Below are 17,848 nucleotides of genomic sequence, written 5' to 3'. Positions count from 1 at the left end.
TCACTGTGGCCCAGAAGATGCGGTGCTCTGATTGGCCAGGCCTGGGTCACATGCCCCCCATGGAGGGCTGGACTAGCCCCACCTTAACTTTATGGACGGAGAGTGGGGAAGGGGCGGCGTCTCCAAAGGAAATGTTGGATGTTGTTACCAGAAGGGAGAATGGTGATCAGAAGGCAAAAATAACAGATGTCCACTACACACCCCACCCCAGACTGGACTGAATGCCCAATTTCATCTTCACAACCAAGTATCCCACCCCAGGCTGGACTGAATGCCCAATTTCATCTTCACAACCAAGTATCATATGGGGATTTTTGTTGTATGTGATTTTTCTCCCCTACTCTATTATATAAACTCCAGGGCAGAGGCTATGCTGAGAATTCTCTTCCTTGTAACTCCTGCACCCAGCATAGCGTCTGACACATTAGACGTGTTCACATCATATTTCTTGAATGAATGATCAGGTGTATTAATTAGTCCATGAAGAGCTGATGATGTTGTTTCATCTTTTACAGGCAGCATCGTCGTGAGGCAGAAAGAACACAGACGCTAAATCAGTGTTTCTTAAAGTGTAGTTGGGAACCAACTGCTTCCGGTTAAAATGCAGATTCCTGGGCTACAGAGCAGATCTGTTGACCCAGCCTCTCAGTAAATGGGGTTCAGGTGCATTTCTGGCAAAAATGTTACGTAATTCTTGTGCACTCTCCCGTTAGAACCATGACCCATAGTCAGAATCATCTGAGTATGAGTCCCCACTCCATCGCCTTCCAGCTGTGTGAACTAAAGGAAGTCATACCCTCTCAGCAACTTGGTTTGCCCCTCTTTAAAATGGGGCTAAGAAAACCTACCTAATGAATACGTAATGAGGAGTCAATAAGATAACACAGGTAAAGTTTCTTTATAAAGTGCGGTATTCAAGTTTTACTACTTGAGTTTTTCTAATAATCATCGCTAACTTCTGTCATACATCCTATGTGTGTGCCATGTGCTATTCTAAGTTCTAATTACACGTGTTAACTCATTTAAGCTTCATAACAGCTTTGTGAGATAGATATTCTGGTTTTTTTTCTTTCTGAGGTATAATTGGCACACAACATTATATTAGTTTCAGGTGTGCTTGGAACTAGTCCTAGTTTGCAGGTGCAGAAACAGAGACAAGGTAGTTTCCCCTGATGAGCACCTGAGCTAGGATTTGAACTCAGCGGTTCTGGTGCCAGACTCCTCACCCCTCATTTGACTTTCTCCTTATAAATAATGCTATCCTTCCCAAGGCAATTCAACGCCACCCACTTTGGGGGGCAAAATGAGGACACTGAAACTCTTGGAGAAAAAAGAGCTCCAAAAATGACCCAGGACTGAAAAACATTAAAGAAAGGAGAGAAACTGCAAAGATTGTGTGTCAGGTCAAGTGGCCTTGGCAGGATACCTTGATAAAAACCGAATTATATCAGACTCTGATTGATCTACAACAGAAAAGTCTTGTTTTCTCCCCTGTTTCCTGAAATCCACCTTTCTAGATTGTATAACACCTCTGTGCTTTGAAAACCAGAACGAGTCTTTAGATGACTGTTTTTATTTTGACTTGGTATACTTTTTCTTCCCCATTCTTTACTTCTAGGCACCAAGACGTTTTTTCCCTGAAGCGTGAGCAAAGCCTCGAAGTGCAAGCCAAGCCCTCAGAAATGTGATCGCTGTTACCAAGGATTTGAGAGCAAGAGTACAAAACCTAGAATCAAGATTTCAGTGCTGCACTCTAGTATCTGAGATGGCACCAGTCCCACGTCAAAGATGGAATAAATAAGGCGTTAAGAAACCACAGAATTTGTTCTGGGTTCCTTAGCTGGTGGAGTACGTTGAAACCCCATCACACCTTTAGATTCTCTTTACCTGGCTCTACTGGACACGGAGTGTAAGAGAACCCCAAACACTTCTGCTGCTAGGATGCCTGGATGTTTATGTTTCATTAAGAGGTAATGTGTCTCAAAGAGACAAATACATTGACCTACTTACTTCAAACAAAGAAAGTGTTAAAATGAGCCGGACTCTTAAAGCCAGATGAACTATAAGAAATAATTCAAATAACTTAATAATTTAAATAATTCATCACCTGGTCCACAAAGCTGTGTGTGATGATCCTGCCACCTCTGTGCTCTGTGCAGAATTAGGAAGGCAGTCACCTGGGGGTGAGGATTTTGAATGGTCACTAGGAGGGAGAGTAGAAGAACTGGATGTGAATTAGTGACATATGGTAACCCTGGCTATGATTCTAGAAGAGAAAGGAAGAGTTTGAAGAATGCCAGGAGTTAATGACCAGATGACCAGAACCTTTAGGGAAGCCTCAAAGGCTAGCCTGATACATTTTTCCCTCACGAAAGTAACATTCAGAGGGTAGGCGGTGGGCACCAAGAGCTTCAGATCAGCACCTCCAAAGGCGTGGGGCCGGTGGCTGGAGTTTGCCATCTTTCTGCCTATTTCCTAGCTCTTGGCTGGTTGAGTTCTGTCTCTTTCTGTCCAGTGTCCACCAAGGGGCCTGGCTGTGGCTCCCTTTTCTTGGGCTATGTACTTTCAACCAGTTTTGAGCAGCCCCATTTCAGATTGGCCTTTTTATGTTTGATATAAAGAATAGTTGTTGGCCAATTTCATCTTTTCATCGCTGTTCTCTAGGCCTGAATCCAAGCAGTTTGTCAGATGCTCATTAACTCCCCCTTTGGCTCTTTCTAGTGTGTCTCCTAAGCTCATTGCGCCAAGAACTAACGCTTTCTTTTACACGATTCTCTTTCTCTGCTCCATCAGGGAGACAAATTACTTTCCAAAAGGGATCGCCAGGGATGGTTTAATGAGAATTTCTTTGGGGCTAGGCATGGAACGCAATGTAGTTAACATTCGGTGGACTTAATTGGACTTTTCTTTTCTGCCTCTTTTTAAAAAAATCTGAAGCTATCCTGTTAATCTCTCATTTGTAATCAATTGTGTTGACTAAACAAAAGTCTAGGTCGTCTTTTCTTCCTGTCTCAGACAATCCTTTGTTGCCTCTAAATGCCTCATTCTTGAGTGATCCTGGTCGCCTAGATGGGCCCGATTGTTGACAGTTCATTATTGCGCTTTTGTCCATTTAATCTTTCTTGCTGTGTTTTGCATGTGCATGCCTTAATGAGCTCCGTTGGCAATTAACATGTTTCTAGGAGCAAACTGGTTGCTCAGACGTTTCAGAGGGAAGTGCAGGGAAAAGGGCAACGCAGCTGCCTCGAGGTTGTTTATTTCCCAGCATTTTCTCAAGACTCCTGTCCTCTCTTTGGCAGCACCCCCCAACTAACCCTCACTGTTATTCGGGCCCTCCCCTCCCCCCAGCTCATTCACCACCTGCACACCTGGATGCCTTGTTGCTGTGATTCTTGGGCCTGGCTCAGGCGGCTCCCTATCCTCTTAAGAGCCAAACAGCAAAATGGGGACCTTACAGGCACACTTCTGCAGCCGAGGCAAGAGTGAGCACAGTGCCCCCCAAAATGCGTCTGGATGCTGGCAACTTCTCTGTGTCGCTCTTAGCAGAGAGGAACCTCTTACCCGCCTAAGGCAATAGGACTGTACAATCTGTTATGTACAAGGCTGTGGCTTTGGAAGAAGGAGGGTTTTTTTTTTTTTTTTTTTTGAGTCTTGCTGGCAAGATTGCTGAAGTGTGAGCAGTCATGGACAGAACAAACATCTTGTAGGGGAAAAGATAATTGGAGTCTTTTTTGTGTCTGTGACAGGATTCCCCTCCCCCGCAATTTGATTTTTTAAAAATATTTTTAAAGGGAGGCCTCTTCAATTTAATCAAGGTTAGAATATTAACATGCGGCTGATGACTACCTTGTTTAAGTCATCTGTTAATAATGGAAACTACGAGTCATGCAAACAGTTTAATATTAAGAGGGGGAAAAAAATCAGAAAACAGAGCCTTTCACCCATCAATTCCGATGCATGGGGAATAAATAACTAAAAAGGATCCCAGTTAGGCTGGTTACTTACAACGGCTTAGCGTGGGTGTCAGAACCTGCACTGGCTGTGAAAGGTGTTTAGTCATTCAGACAGAAGGTTCCTTTTCTCTTCGCACTACTTTTCAGGTGAAGGAATCCTTTCTTGAATCCCACAGCTGAAGGAAGCAGACATCTTAACCCAAGGAGGAGAGACTTCAAACCTGGGGAAAGCCGAGCTAAGCCCTGTAGATTGGGAAGGGCTCTGTTTATCTACAATTACCACCAGATGTGAAATAACACCTTCTCAGGTGAGAGCGATTGACAGGCGCTGGTGTGAAGGTTAAGGAACAATCGGTTAGGAGGAAACAAGCTCAAGGAGGTTGGAGTATTCCAGTAACTCTGCCCAGGTTCAGCTCAGAGTCCCGGTTCCTTACCTCTCCCCGACGGCAGACAGAAATGAGCAGTCCAGGAGGGAAATGCCTCCTCCCCCACGCTTTGGTTTTATTTCATTTGCTGTCGTTTGCAAGCATGGGATCTTCAACCCTCTTCAGGACTGTCACCTGGAAATAAATTTCTCCGGTTTATGAGATGGGCAACCCTTTTAGTCTTTCTCCTGTGAAAACATTACAGAAGAAGTTCCTCAGAGAAGGTTCTCTTACTTGATGGTTAGAAAGTTATTTCCCTGCATGGGAGTGTCCCATCTATTTTTTATTTATCTTTTCTTCTTAAAGAGAAAGAGGAGTAGTGAATCACGATTCCCATATGCAGGCCAACTTTTTAACGCAATTGTCTAAGAATTCCCCAAGAGGATGCTTTTGCACTAAATTTTGTTGTGTCTGCCCCTTGCCCAAAGTTCTGGAACTGTTTAGGAAGAAGGTGGGCTTGCCCCGGCCATTGTCTGGCCTCCAAGAAGCGCATCTGCCAAGGATCCTTTCAGAGATGCAAGAAGTAAAGGATTTTTGGTTGAGACAACTGTCGGGGGACACCCGGCAGCTCCCAGAAATGGGGGAGGGGTGTGTGTCTATGAGGCGGGGCTAATAAAACCTAGTAAGATAACTAGGAAAGGAGCGGACTCTTCGAACCAGCCCGCAAGCCCCCTGGGGATAGATGTCTGGGAAGAGCAAGGCGCTATTTCCATATCTTTAGCCGCCAAGTCCTCCTTGCCCATTGTGGGGTTTCCTGGGGTTTGTGGCATCCACCGAGATTTCGGAGTTAAATCTGCATATCGCTCTGGGTCCCAATCTCCCCTCAGCGAAATGCAGCCAGAACGAGCTAACATTTAAATTCCTCCTCGCTTCCTCGCCCCCCCTCCCCTGGCTGCGTCTTCCCAGACTTGGGAGGGGGAGAGGAATACAAAAAAAACGAGGACGCTCTCCTTTCAGGAAATGGAATTCTAATGTACACGTTCCTATTTCTGAATCGGAGGTACTAAAAATACCCCCGCGACAGCCTGAGGAAGCTGTCGCTGTCCTCTGTGCAAACAAAATCGACAATTCTCCTTCCCCGCGCAATGGGTGTGCGAACTGGGCTGGGGGTGGGGACCAACCTTTGGCTGTGACCTGGACGGAGCGTCCACCCAGCAGCCGCATGTCTTTTCCCGAGTCCCAGTCGGGATATTCCTCCTCCACCGACGAGGACTGAAGGCAGTTTGAGTTTTCTAAAAGCCTAGACTTCGAACCCTGACCCTACCTTTTCCTGTGACCCGAGGCATGTCATTTAGCTTTTATCTTGTCCTCAGTTTCTCCGTCCTTCCACAAGGTGGGAATAATCATCCCCAGCTTGCGGATTGTGAATATTCGAAAGGATGTGCTTTGAGTGTCTGGCGTGGAGCAAGCGCTCGGGAAATGCGAGCTTCTTTGATGATGGGAGCCCCTTGCGCAAGCAGCACTGAGCGCCTACTGTATACCGGGCGTTGGGATTAACCTCACTTGAGTCACTTTCAGAGTTACTTGGGGATTTCCCTTTGCATTAACCATCTCTCCCAATAGCCTCCACCTGCAGTGGAAATCCGCGTGGGATCAGCGCCCAGACGCCGCCGCCCTAGCCCTTGCAATGGCGAGGCTGCGTGGAAGCTCACTCCCCGGCCCCGCTCCACATTTCCTCCCGGCGCGGGGGAACATTGTTCCAGAAAACGTGGGCTGAATCGCGGCGCGAATATTAGGGGTGGGGGAGCGGGAGAAGGCCCGGCGCGCCGAGCCAGTAATCCGAGCTCTTGATTATCCAGATTCGGATCAAACGGGGCGGCGGCGGCCGGCCCCCTCCTGGGAGTGATTAGATGATTAATGTAATGCTGTTTGAAGGGTCTCTGTTTTCTCTCTTAATTTGGGTCATTACTTAGAAAGCAAGCGTGAGACCATTTCATCAGCGTGCTCGGCGGCGGAGATGGCTATTCAGGAAATGGGCTAACTGCGCCGCAATCAAGACGCCGGGGGCTGCGGCGGCGGCGAGCTGCGGGAGCCCGGGTGCGCCCTCCCGCGGCAGGGCGCACGCCCCCGGAGGCCGGCCCCAGACCACAACGCGGGCCGGAGAGCCCCAGAGGTCCGGACAGGCTGGGACGCTTGGCCGCCAGGAACGATTGGGTGGAAGAGTGGCTCCCCTTAGGTCACCCAGAGAAGGGGATGTGCCCAGAAGCGCCCCGGCGGAGCAGCGCCCTGGCCGTTTACCCCGGTGCGGTGCGGCGCGGCTCTTTGCTCCAGGACACGCACCCAAAACCTACTCTCCGACACCCAGCCACTTTTAACCCCTTCTTTTTGCAATTTTCTCACCCAAATAAGGCAACACCCAGAATCCCTCGGTCAGACCAGTTACCAAATAAAAACTTGGTACAACGTAGGGGCCGGTGAAGGCCTTTGAGCCTTGGTTCCTGGGGCATATGTACACGCTAGCGCCGCACGAGCAACGGTTTGGCCTTGCCTGGTCCCAGTGACCCAGAGGAAGTCGCGTTGGGGCCGGGAAACGCTATAAACGCCTATTTCCTTTTCCTTCTTTGGGGTGTGTGAGCTGACTCGCGGCGAGGGCGGGGGGGAAGAAAAGACGCACTAATGATTCTGTTTATTGAGTTATATATGTATATATTCCGTGTTCGTGTGTACAGGAGGATTTACATGGCTGTATAAAGATGGCTGGGGGCGCCGCGCTCTTCCGGGACGTTCACGTGACAGCCTGGTGTTAAAACCCGCCGCCCGAGGAGAAGCCGAGGCCTGGAATTAAATACGTTTCGGCGCACTGGGTTTAAATGTTTCCCGAATATATAAAGGTGGGAGCCAGGCGTTTGCTGCCAGTCATCGAGGAAACGTTTAGCTTTCCAAAAATATGCTGGTTTCGATAAATAGATTTTAGCCTTTCTGCTATAGCTTTTTTTTTTTTCTCTCCTTTCTTTTAATTTTAGAAATAAGTTTATACGTGTGATCTGTTTGGGGGTTGGATAGGGCCGGAAGGGAGGGCGAGGCAGTAGCTCTCAGCTCTGCACTGTCCGAGTCAGGTCCTTTGTGCAGGGGGTGGTGGGACCCCCGCTGTCGTGGAGTTTGCGCACGTGTTTCTTTAAGTCAAAGTTTCTGCAAAACCCTTTTCCGCAAGTGGCGCACGTGAAAGGCTTCTTGTCGTTGTGGGTGTGCATGTGGAAGGTCAGGTTGTAGACCTGGTGGAAGGCCTTGTTGCAGATGGTGCATTTGTACTGCTTCTCGCCGCTGTGGGTCAGCTTGTGGTTCTTGTAGTTCCCTACAGGAGACCAAAAACAAAAAGGGGGGTGGGAATGAAGTGGGACGGGGAGGGGCCGGGTGTCCCGGGGTTGGCTCAGGTGCCCGCGCAAAGAAGGCGACGCTTGGCTAGGCGGGCGCGACCTCTCCGAGTGAAGAAGTTGTCAAACTTCGTACGCGTCAAGCCCGGGGCTCTCACTACAGGATGGAGGGCCGAGTCCCGCGTAGCCGACCCGCGTCCCAGCCCCGCCGGGGCCTGAGGCCCACACAGCGTCCCTCCCGCTGTGCTCCGCCGGCCCGGAAACTTTTGCGCTGCCCAGAGACGCATGGGGTCCTTCTCCCGGCCGCTGCCTCGCTCGAAGAAATTCGCATGAACCCGGGCTTCGTCCCTTGTTATTATTTTTCTTCTCATTTTAAAAGTTACTCCCTCTGGTCCGCTAACTACCACTTGGATATCCGAAAGTGCCTTGGAAAATCCAAGCTGAGCGTCCTGGAGACAGAAGCGGTTTCCCCCAGCCTAAACCTTTCCCGGGAGGTGGATTACGCCTCGATTTTTTTTTTTTTTTTTTTTTTCCATTTCAGAAGAGAGTCCCGGCTACAAAGGGACGCTTTCTCTATAGCGCAATACCTTGTATTTCTCCAACTTCCTTTCCCTCTGCCCCTTCCTTCCTCCCTTCCCACCTCCCAAATTCGGAGTCTCCCCGTGCAACCAGACTGAGTCCAGCGAGGTCTACTAACCCGGCCCGGAGAGCTTCCACCCAAACCCTGCACAACCCGATTCCAAAGAAATGCTGCGCCGGAGCCTGCGGCTCTCGCGCTCCCTCTCTCCGGATCCTTCTTTGCCTTCCCGCTAGCGGTGACCCGCCGAGTCCCGAGGGGGAGGTGAGGAGAGGGCCTTGCCCCGCACGTTACCTTTTTGGTGAAAGCCTTTGCCGCAAAATTCACAGACGAAGGGCTTGTAGCCCGCGTGGATGCGAATGTGTGTGTTGAGCGTGGAGCTGCGGTTGAAGGCTTTGCCGCACTGGTTGCATTTATGCGGCTTTTCCTGCGGAGAGGGGCGTGTGCACCGTGAGGCTGAGGCCACGGCCGGGAGAAGCCACCTCGGGTGCTCCTGGAAGGGGCACCCTGAAGGGACAGGGGCCCCTGGTGGGGGGTTATTAGGGGATCCCTTGGTCATCCTCTCCCCAACGCCGTCGCTCAGTCTCCGGGTGTTGGGTACGGGTCGGGTCGGACCCGGGGGCCACGTACCTGGGTGTGGATAATTTTGTGTCTGCAGAGCGTGCTGGCCTGGCGGAAGCCTTTGCCGCAGACTTTGCACACGAACGGTCTGGCTCCGGTGTGGACCGGCATGTGGCGGGTGAGGTTATAGTGAGCGTTAAATACCTACGGAAGCACACAAGGGGGCCTTGTGGCGTGTCTGTCCTGAGAGTCCAGAGTCAGCCTGGGGAGGGCACAACCTACCTCCCCCAACCAAAAACCCCCCTTCGGAAACCAGAGCCCTTTTCATTTTGCAAAGAGCTTCCCAACCCACTGACTGCTCGTGCCAGTCCCATGTGGCCGCTGACAAAGGCATCCCCATTTTACAGAATAGGAAACTGAGGCCCAGCTGTGCCCCCAATTCGAGTAGACAGCTACTGGGGCGCTCCCAGATTCGAGAAAGGGGCCGTCCAGGCTGCCCCCCCCAGGGAAGCAGCCGCCACTGCTCACCCCTCCCGGCCCCCGCGGACCCCGGGCCTCACCTTGCCGCACACCTCGCAGGTGAAGTTTTTGGGCTTGCCGTCCGCGGAGCCCCCAGGCAGCTTGCTGTGGCCCTTGACGCCGCCGCGCTCGGCGGTCAGGGCTGAGTTCTCCTTCAGCACCTGCTCCAGTGGCGCGGGCAGGCGCTCCTTATGGGCATAGGGGGCCGGATGGGGGAACTTGTCTGAGGCCAGGCCGGCCAACTTGGCGTTCTCCAGCAAAAAGAGCTTGGGGTGCGCAGCCAGGGCAGCGGGGGCCTGTGCGTTGAGGAGGCCGGACGGGAAGAGGTGGCCGCCCAGGAGCTCAGACGGCGGGTACGCGGCAGAGTCCAGGTAGTTGAAGTAGTAGAGCGAGCCGCTGGCCGGAAGCCCCACTGCCTGGTTGATGACCTGCGGCTTGATGACCCTGCCCGCGGGTAGCGCGGACGGCGCCAGGCCCAGCTCGGCCTTGCAGCACACGCCACAGTTGGTTTTGCACAAGCCGCTGGCGCCGCACACCGGGGCCCCCCCGCCGCCGCCGCCGCCGCCGCCTCCTCCTCCGCCGCCGCCGCCCGCCCGGAGGCTGCTTTTCCAGAGCTCAGAGTAACTGAGCAGCGTCTTGGACGGCACCTCGTAGCCTAGGGGCTGGAGGGGGATCATACAGGGCAGCGGTGAGCAGAGGTTGAGCAATTTCTTGCCCTGGCCGCCGTCCGCCTCCAGTGCCCCGGGTCGGGGCTCAAAGGGCGCACGGGGCTCCGACGTCTTGGCCATGATGCGCTCGATGGAGAAGGCCAGCGTCTTGGAAGTGGCCGGCGACGCTCCAGCGCGCGGGCAGGCCGGGGGCACCATGGTCTCCAGGGAAGCCGAGCTTGCCATGGCTCGCCGAGCTGAGCCGTACCGGACTGGGCCAGGGCGCAGCCTCTCTCCACTAGGTCTGCATTCCAGAAAAGGCAGGGAGGGAAACCGCAATTTAATAAGCACCTTGTAGGGTCCAGGTCACCCATTTGCATTCAAATGAACAGGGGCAGAACAAAGTGCACCCAAGGGTACCAAATTACCGCCCATTAACCCGGCGCGCAAAGGAACCCACCATCCCCTGCCCTGGGACTTTGAAAGGGGGAGAAAGGGGGAGGGTTTACAGAGGAAAAAGAGAGAGGGAGAAAAAGAAAGAAAGAAAAGAGCCTCAAATTAACCCCCCGAGCCGCTCCCTGGACCCCGGCCTCCGCCACGCGTGCTGGGAGCTGGAGAGCGAAGGGGCAAAGTTAAAGAGCACGAGGAGAGCCACCTCGCATTTACCTCTTTCCCCCACCGCCAAGGAGATGCGTTCCGAGCCATGCAGCCTGTCTCCTCTGTCACATTTTGATGGCAAACATCTTCCCCTCCGCGTGAGATCACTGTCTTTTACATTCAGCTGACATCACATGAAGTCACTTGAAGTGGAATGACATGGGCGGCGGCGCGGCTCCTGTAGCGGCCCCTGTGTTCCACCGCGCCTGCCGGCCGCCGCCGCCACCGCCCCTCAAACTTTAAAAGGAGGCAACTGGCGCCCGCGCTCCCCTCGGGAAAGTGCGAGCGGTTCGCGAATCGGCAAGGAGGGAAGAGACGGGAGGGGGAGGGGGAGGAATCGTGATGGTTTTGCCGGTGGAAAAAAAAAGGCGGGGGGAGCCCAAACCCAGGCAGAGTTCCGTGCGTGATTCACAACTTTGGGGGCCTACAGGTTTAGGGGATGCGGAAAGGGCAGGGGGTCCCGCACTCGCCGCCCCAAAGGGCCCCCGGGTGTCCGTCTAGTCGCCGAAGTATCCCTTAGCCCTCTGCAGCCGAGCTGGGCATCGTGCTAATAAACTGCCATTTACCCACGGAGCCGGCGCCAGCCGCGAACACGCGCAAATGATAATTACCTCATTAGGATGTGGCGCATGGACGCGGGCGCCGCGTTTGGAGGGGGGAACTTGTTAATGGGGAAATATTAATTTATGCAAAAACAACGAGCTCGCCTTGGCTGGCGTCGGAGGTCGGGAGAGAGCTCCTGCCGCCTAAGGACAACCCCGTAGCATCCGGAAGAGCAAGGCCGCGCGCTCAGATCCCGGGGGCTTCGGCGCCTGGCGGGTGCGCCTCCCCCTCTCTGGCCGGCTCTCCGCCTGCGGCCGGGGGAGACTGCACTGCGAGCTGGAGGGTCGTTTAGAGATCTTAATCGATCAGGATCGCTGATGTGTGATCGGATTTCTGAGGCCAAGCCCGGCTCCGCTGCTGGTTTAGGGCTGCGGGCGAGGATTCGGAGGGCAGCTCTCCCCGCTGATAGGTACTTACTGTTTGTATAGTTGAGAAGGTCCAATCTCCACCTGTTTAAGGAGCAGATTGAAACAGCAGAACCTCCCCTGGATCCTATTAAAACGTTTTTCCTCCTAAGGCCATTCAGTCGAACCAATTTTCCGAAGTGATTCATAGAGCTGAATTCTGCCAAGGCTGCTCTTTCACTCTTAGCCACTAAAGCACCGCGTGGAACCGGGTTTTGTGTTTTTCTAAAATAAAGAGAAGGATTATCAGAGGGGAGAGGGAGGAGGGCTGAAGGGGGGCGGGCAGAGACTTAGTGTGGCCAGAGGTACACGCAGAGGGAAGAAAAGGCCCTTTTCTAGACAGGCCCCAAGTAAGTTCGGAGGAATTCAGCGTTTTGTGCCTCGCGCACAAAAGCAGCGCGCTCCGCGCTCGGTTTGGAGGGGCTGAATTCATCTGTTTGCAGACCATTCCACCTGCGTATCACAACAAACTGCTCAAAGACGCTCCAGCACTTTCAACAGGCCGGGTGCTCTTGGCGACAACAAAAGTGATGGAGGCTGAGTGTTCTTATGGGGAGGGGCGTAGCGGCTAGCAAGAGAGCCAGGGAGAGAATTAGGTTTAGGAAAGGGGTGGGGTGGGGGGTGGGGGAAATGCAGGGGTTAAAAAAAAAAAAAAAACTTTTGGAGGGTTTTGTTTGCGGGACAATTATATCTTGCCAGCCGGCTTTTGCAAGACCACGAGCTTTGTAGCCGTAACTACAGTTTCAGAGGATTACGGTGGGTATAATATGAGAAAACAGGGTTGAGAGTTTGATAGTGAATTCCATCTCCGAAGACATACGATCTTGTGGAGCCCAAGAAAGTGCTGGCGGGGTTGGGGGGGGGGGGAAGAAAACCCTCTCCTTTTTCACCCAAGAACAGGTCTCGAGGGGCTGAGTACCCCTTCCCAGGCCTCTCTGCCGCAAAACATCCCAGGAAGCGCACCAGGGAAAAAGACAGGAAAGGTCTAATTTTAAATTCAGGCAAACCATTCCTTTTTCCCCTTCAGAACTCTCTCCTACCCACTCCCCTTCTGACGTGTAATTGCAGACAGGATATTGAGGTGGCAGGTAAAGGAAAGGAAAAGTGTACTTGGAAAGCTAGGATGGGGAACAAAGAGAGAAGTCTCCGAGGCAAAGTGGCCTGGATGGCAACTGCCGTGGGTTAATTTGTCCACGCTGCCAAGCTTGGAAACTACCCCTGAATTCGGTAGTCTTGAATCTGTTCCCCAACATCACCACCCCTCCACCCCACCCAACCGAACTTCCAGATTTCAAAGCTAGAAAGAGGCTAGCTCCTCGGGAGGAGAACATTTCCATACAGCCGATTTCATTTAGATGTTCAGAGAGGCAGAATTCCAGACTCAGTATACCCCTATCCCTGTGTTAACGTGAAAACAACACAGATGAACTCCTCCCACCCCACCCCACCCCATCACCACACACGAAACCAGCCAGCAACTCACCGGGACATTGAAACAGTATCAATACACCGGCAGGGTCTCAAAACCCGAATTTCTATCCCGACTTTCCTGTGGATCCCGTTCAGCCATCAGCACTGCACCCCAACCCCCTTTCCAAACTGGGTAATTGTTGATCTCGGCAGCAGCTCCAAAGATCTGCTGGTTTGAAAGCTCCATCAGGCTGAAAGCCTTCCAAAGGCTTCCCGTGAACCTGCGTTGCCATCCCTAGCGCTCTTTGTAGCTGCATAAGCCATCTCTCTCTCCCCCAGCATCACAAAGGAGTGCTACCTCCACAGAAAGAAAACATTTGGGTAAAAACAAGTTGCCCCTAATGTGCCTCTCTTTCCAAATGTTGGGTGAATACACTGGCTTTTATGAAAGTATTTAATTAGCTTCCACAAACTTCTCCTTCCCTCGCCTACAGATTATACTGAAGTGGAGGGTTGGAAACTATTTTACACCTTGCCACTCACATGTTAATTAATCTCTATCTAACCCTAATTGCAGTTTATTCAAGCACCGCTCAACAGCTCACCCACACAATAAACACTGATCCTACTTTTATACATATTACTTTCACGTTAACACATTGAGTAATTAACTCCAGTACCAACTAATAGTGCAAACAAATATTTTCTGTAAACGAGATGATTTCAGGCAGAATAATAGAGGACTGGGGAAACGTGGCACTCGGTGGAGGGAGTGCTGAGATTTCGATTTGCTGCCCCCAACCCTCCAAATTCATTCTCAACCACAGCATCTTTTTTTCCCCTGAGGCTGAAATGCTTTAAAACAGGGGGGAGGGGACAGTATTAAAATTTGACGATTTTAGGGAGTTGTTGGAGGGGTTCTGTGAGAACAAGGATAACTTTTTTCTACCTACACATTTTCAGTGAGGGGAAAAAAAATCCAAAGTAACTCGACATGAAGGGCAATAGGAGGCTGCAGAAATACACCTGTATTTCAGGGATGTGGATCCTCTTATGCCAAAGTTTTCCAAAGCCTCCCACTTAGTCCTGTCCTTTTAAGCAATGGTTTTCCGATAGAAGTGAGCAGAGACTGTCGAGACAGATTAGAAATCCCAGGCTCTCTCCCAATCCAGACTAGCACACAAGCTCCACTTTGGAGGTGCCGGTGCCTTGGAGTCTCAGACCCAAGCGAAGCGCCCGAACTGGAGGCACGTGGCCGCGGCCCAAGCGAGGCCCACTAGGCCTCGCTCAGCGTGCGCTCAGCCCCAGGGGCCGGATCATGAGCTTGGGCACCCGCAACCCCGGGGCACCCAGGCCTGTGGCTGCCGGCCTTGCTGGACGGTGCAGGCTGCAGCCTACCGCGCTCGGCCTACGAGCTCTGGACCCACCATGGGGTCCTTCTCCGCCGTGCGGCCTCAGCTTCCGGCCCATCTCCTTCTGGGCGTCTCAGCCGATAGCCAGACGCTTTCGCTCGGCCCATCTGGCCCACGCTGGGGCCTCCACAGCTCGGCCGCGGTGGGGAAACACTGCCAAAGTTAAGCCTGACGCCCCTCGGCAGCCTGTGCTCTTCCCACGCTGCAGAGCGGGGTGCCAAAGCCCGGTGCTCTGCAGCTCCGCTGGGTGTGACCCGGACCGCGACCTCGGGGATCTGCGGCTGTGGGACGCCGCACCCAGGCCAAGCCACTCGCACAGTACTGATTGCGGATCCAGGCTCAAGCAAGGACTGGAGCGCAATGTTTTAATTGAAAGCTCAGGTTTAAGCACAGCTGGCGGCTGTCTATTGATTTTGAAGAGGATTCTCTTGTGGAAGCATATTAAAGATGACTGGCACGGCGAGAGTCCTCCTCTTCTGCCCCCTCCCTCAGGCCTTTCTGTGGTCATTAACCCGCACACTGTAAGGATGACTTTTGTTTAAAAAAATTTTTTTTTTTCTTTTTTAATGCCAGAAATCGCCCTCACTTTAGAATAAATTACTTAGCAGATGCCTTCCTGGGGTGTAGACAACCTCAGAGGAAAATCCCTTTCTGGAGCAAAAGCTCACACATTTGCACTACTTCTGGGATCACAGAGGGAAAAGGCAAGCATTTCTACTCCCCAAAAGTGTTGCAGTTCCAGCCCTGGTGGCTTGTATCTCTTGGTTCTAGATGACAAGAGGCACTGTTATTTTAAATACCATTATTATTATTATTTCCTCACCCGATTATTAGGTTGCAATACATAATATAGTGTCCTGGGCCATCTCCCCAGGGAGTTGAGTAGCTTGGGGGCAGAGGGCTCGCCCGAGGCTGCTGAGTTTGGGGAAACACCCACTGGGCAGATTTGATATTTTCTCCCCGCCGCTCCGTAACTCGTTTGGAAACAAACAAAAAACCGAAACCAAACCAACAAACCCAAACCAAACAAAGTTTACGGTTTAAGGAGTCTCCCTCCCTCCCTTCCTTTCTTACTTCTTTCTAAGGGGACATTTAGGATCTGATTTACACGGTGCTGCGCTTAACCGCTGAAAATAGATTAACTTCTGAAGAGAAATTCTTCTGCGATCCTTTTTTTTTTCTACCCCAGGAAGCATTTTATTGAAAACATTCGAACCGTCTTGCCAGTGGCTGGCTTGTCCGAGGCGCACGGGCCTCCGCCTTTGGTGCGCGCGGTTAGCAGGATTAGTGCGGCCGGGAGACAAAGAGCCCCAGATACCCCGGCCAAGCGAGGCCGGGCACGCCCGGAGAGATACCGGGTTCCGGGTACCCGCGCGCAGCGCGCGAGCACCGTCTTGGGCCCGGGCCTCCAGGGACAGATGGGCCAGAGCCGTCTGCATCTGCCCGCGTCCTCGGGGATGCTGCGGCGCCCACAGCCAGGGTGGCGGCGCGCCCGTCCCACTGCACCCGGCTGTTTCGCAGCGCCCCTCGCATTCGGGTACTGGTTTTCACCCTCGAACAGGAGAGGCGCCTATAAATCAAGGGCAGCCGGCTTTGCAGCCAAGTAGGACGGGGGAAGGTGGTGCAAACCTATCACGATTTCCAGAACCCTCCCAACCCCCTTCACGATCACATAAGAGGACTTTCACCGCGCCTTCGGAAATCTGGGCAGTGTGCGCGCTCCTAGGCCAGAGGGAGTCTTCCAAAAGAGCAGATCTGCAGTCCCTACGCGCGCAAGTTTGGTACGCTGTCCTCTCTGCTTTAGAGGCATATATAACCACACACGCGCACATGTATGCATATGTATGCATATTGTGTGTATACGTATATATACCTTCACTGCTATCGACAACCCTTCACTTAAAAATGCCGTTTGATTAGGACTCTGATCCAATATCTGCTCGCAGCAATTTGCCAGCGGACGTAGTCGGGGTGGGGTGGGGTGGGGGGGAGGCAGTCTTCTCTCAAACGCCTTTTCCTCTTGCCTCGCGGTTTTGACGTGCAACCCAAAGGAAACAATAGTTTACAAAGGACAGTTGTGATATATTTTACACACCATGTACGTATATACGTATATACGAAATATATATATATATGAAATAAAAAGGCATTTTTGGTGATGGACAGACCCTGCGTAGTTCGGGTACTGTCGATTTCTAACTCCCTGGGAAGACGGCTTAGGATCGTCCGCGTTATTTAACTTGGCAGCCAGTTAAACTCCGCGGTGGAGCCTGCCCAAAGGTATTAGCGTTAAGTGCTAAGAGCTGGAGTTAAGTCGGCAGTGAAAACGACGGGCTGGAGGGGCCAAAGGGGTGAGAAGAACTGATTCCAGTTTCGCCCAAACTTCTGGAAGTTTGCCGGCCTGAGTAGGTCTGAGTTGGATGGCCCACTGGGTAAGAACCCAAAACGCTGTGATCGCTGTACAAGCGAATCACTCGGTTCTGTTTGGTTGGTTTGGTTTGGCTTTGCTAGAAACTTCCCAGGTATGCGTGAGAATGGAAAAGTTCTTTCCTGCCCAGGTTTCTTGAGTTCTCACCAGTTCAGCCGAATCCCATCTTCTGAACCTCTCCTAGGTAGATTTCTGTCTGCGTTCTCTACCCCGGAGTTTGCATTTTGGCTCAGGTAAAGACAGAAATGGGAACTGCAAAAATGCTGAGTAGAGCTCCACCAACCGTGAATCAGTCTCTCTCTTCCTCCGCCCCTGTCTCCTCCCACACACAGACCCTCCCTCTTTGGGGGTTTAGCTAGGGTGGCAATCAGTAGATGATTACTTATTACTGAGGGCCTCTTACATGCCCGGCACAGTACTAGCTAAATACCTGCTCTAGTCGTTCTCATTTCTGTCCTATGAAGTTAGCGTATACAATCAATGGGCCCACTATACAGATAACATGTCCAGGGTCACATAACTGGCAAGAGATTGTTTTCAGAACCCATATTCCTAAGACCATGCAAAAAAAAAAAAAAAAAAAAAAAATCCAGCTAAACAATTAGCCTGAATTGGCTGGTGGAGTGTAAATTGGGACACTTTGGAAAACTGATCGGCTGTATCAATTAAAGTTGAATGTTTGCATTCCCAACAACCCAGCAATTCCACTCCTAAGTATATACCCAACAGAAATGTGTACTTAAGCTCACCAAAAGAGAGGCACTAGAATGTTCACAGCAGCATGATTTGTAATAGTCCTACACTGGAAATTTTCTGAATAACCATCAAGTGCAGAATCCATAAATAAACTGAGTGGTCTGTTCACAAAGTGAAATACTATATACAGCAATAAGAGTCAACAAACCACTGCTATACTAAACAGCATCAATGAGTTTCACAAA

The 17,848-nt window shown here is 51.8% G+C and overlaps 1 protein-coding gene across 1 annotated transcript; it reads right to left on the bottom strand.

The window, feature by feature from the left end:
- Window positions 1-7,007: 7,007 nt before the first annotated feature.
- Window positions 7,008-11,697, bottom strand: FEZF2 (FEZ family zinc finger 2). The gene is made up of 6 exons (XM_032649624.1): window positions 11,671-11,697; window positions 10,660-10,793; window positions 9,388-10,297; window positions 8,897-9,031; window positions 8,561-8,693; window positions 7,008-7,670 (listed from the first exon to the last, which is right to left on the bottom strand). Exons 3-6 carry the CDS (start codon window positions 10,237-10,239, stop codon window positions 7,411-7,413), a joined length of 1,380 nt encoding a protein of 459 aa, XP_032505515.1. The 5' UTR covers window positions 10,240-10,297; window positions 10,660-10,793; window positions 11,671-11,697; the 3' UTR covers window positions 7,008-7,410.
- Window positions 11,698-17,848: the final 6,151 nt, after the last annotated feature.

This window comes from Phocoena sinus, chromosome 11 (genome assembly GCF_008692025.1).
Source record: "Phocoena sinus isolate mPhoSin1 chromosome 11, mPhoSin1.pri, whole genome shotgun sequence".
NCBI lineage: Eukaryota > Metazoa > Chordata > Mammalia > Artiodactyla > Phocoenidae > Phocoena > Phocoena sinus.
The sequence above is the reverse complement of the archived record's forward strand: the minus strand, read 5'-3'. Positions and strand labels throughout refer to the sequence as shown.

Bases quoted from the DNA above. Each gene is read 5' to 3' on its own strand.
- FEZF2 (XM_032649624.1), bottom strand. From the start codon at position 10,239: ATGGCAAGCTCGGCTTCCCTGGAGACCATGGTGCCCCCGGCCTGCCCG. The intron at 9,032-9,387 runs GTGAGGCCCGGG...GTGCTTCCGTAG, and splicing joins CCTGCGAGGTGTGCGGCAAG to GTATTTAACGCTCACTATAA. The intron at 8,694-8,896 runs GTACGTGGCCCC...CCCTCTCCGCAG, and splicing joins ACAAAATTATCCACACCCAG to GAAAAGCCGCATAAATGCAA.